The sequence below is a fragment of the Gekko japonicus genome, unplaced genomic scaffold, assembly GCF_001447785.1.
Source record: "Gekko japonicus isolate JY-2015 unplaced genomic scaffold, Gekko_japonicus_V1.1 scaffold1346, whole genome shotgun sequence".
In the NCBI taxonomy this organism is placed as follows: Eukaryota; Metazoa; Chordata; class Lepidosauria; order Squamata; family Gekkonidae; genus Gekko; species Gekko japonicus.
In genome coordinates, this window is record NW_015162521.1 from 367252 (window position 1) to 368450 (window position 1199).

A 1199-nucleotide genomic window follows, 5' to 3' on the forward strand; every position below is an offset into this window, starting at 1 on the left:
TCTTCTTCTTCTTCTTCTTCTTCTTCTTCTTCTTCTTCTTCTTCTTCTTCTTCTTCTTCTTCTTCTTCTTCTTCTTCTTGCCATAGGCTGGGGGGGGGGGCTTCCTGCTCTGGCCCACGTGGGGCACAAGTGGCCACTCATGAATAAGGGGCTTATTATCCCAATAAGAGTCTGTGCACCCTTAACTTAGTGTGCATTCTCAAGTCAGCTTAGAATTTTGAAGGGTGAAGGTTTCATGAGATCTCTATTACTTGTGGCATCAAAGATTGATTGATTGGTTATTGCAGCAGAAATAAACACAATAACCATCAATATCAAAAATGTGGTACTACAAATCTGTATACCAAGGGTCCAGAGATTGGGTTTGAAGAGCCAGTTTGGTGTAGTGGTTAAGAGCGGCAGGACTCTGGTCTGAAGAGCCAGGTCTGATTCCCCACTCCTCCTCCCCATGAAGCCAGCTGGGTGACCCTGGGTCAGTCACAGTTCTCTCAGCGTTCTCTCAGCCCCACCTACCTCACAGGGTGTCTGTTGTGGGGAGAGGAAGGGAAAGGCGATTGTAAGCCGCTCCGAGACTCCTTCGGGTAGTGAAGGGCGGGGTATAAAACCAAGTCTTCTTCTCGAATTCCAATCAACTGCTTCTGTGCTGGAGCACAGTTTACAAAACACAGATCTTACCAGAATCCTTGCTCTGAGCCTGCTGTACTGCTTCTGTAATAATTCCGTGCAGGAGTCTCACATCCTCCCTTTCTTATAACAGTGCTAGGCTCTTGGGTTTATCTTTCTCTAAGGACCTTCTCTCCACTGCATGAAACTAACTTGATCAAAAGATTCGAAGCCCTCTTATTAACGAGGAAGCTGCTTTGCCAAAAAAAATGAAGCACACAAGAGCTTTGTGTCGGTGACACTTCTGGTATTTCTGTACCAAGCTTTCAGATTAGATCCCCTTCTGGCCCCTGCGCTGTCTTGGAACGTACAGGCTATCCTCACCCTTTCACTCCATTTATTCATTCATTCATTCATTCATTCATTCTCTCTCTCTCTCTCTCTTGCTGTCAGGATGGGCCCCCTCCCAAGGCTCAGCTGGCCCCAGGCTGCCCCCGTCAGAAGCGCTCTGCTACCACAGTGAGTGGTTTGTATGCTGTGCCCTGCAGGGATGCTCGTGTAGGCTCTAGGGAATCGGAGGATCTGTGGGGCTGTGG

At 48.1% G+C, this 1199-nt stretch overlaps 1 protein-coding gene across 9 annotated transcripts in view; it reads left to right on the forward strand.

Moving 5' to 3' along the window:
- The window catches only part of MBD1 (methyl-CpG binding domain protein 1), a 105798-nt gene that overhangs the window by 70374 nt on the left and 34225 nt on the right, over positions 1-1199 (forward strand). For 7 of the 9 annotated variants that reach the window (XM_015406236.1, XM_015406237.1, XM_015406238.1 and 4 more), the window contains one exon: positions 1057-1122. The exons of the other annotated variants lie outside the window; for them this stretch is intronic. In XM_015406236.1, coding sequence (XP_015261722.1) covers positions 1057-1122 — 66 coding nt within the window. The remainder of the gene's footprint in view (positions 1-1056; positions 1123-1199) is intronic. 9 annotated transcript variants of the gene reach the window in all.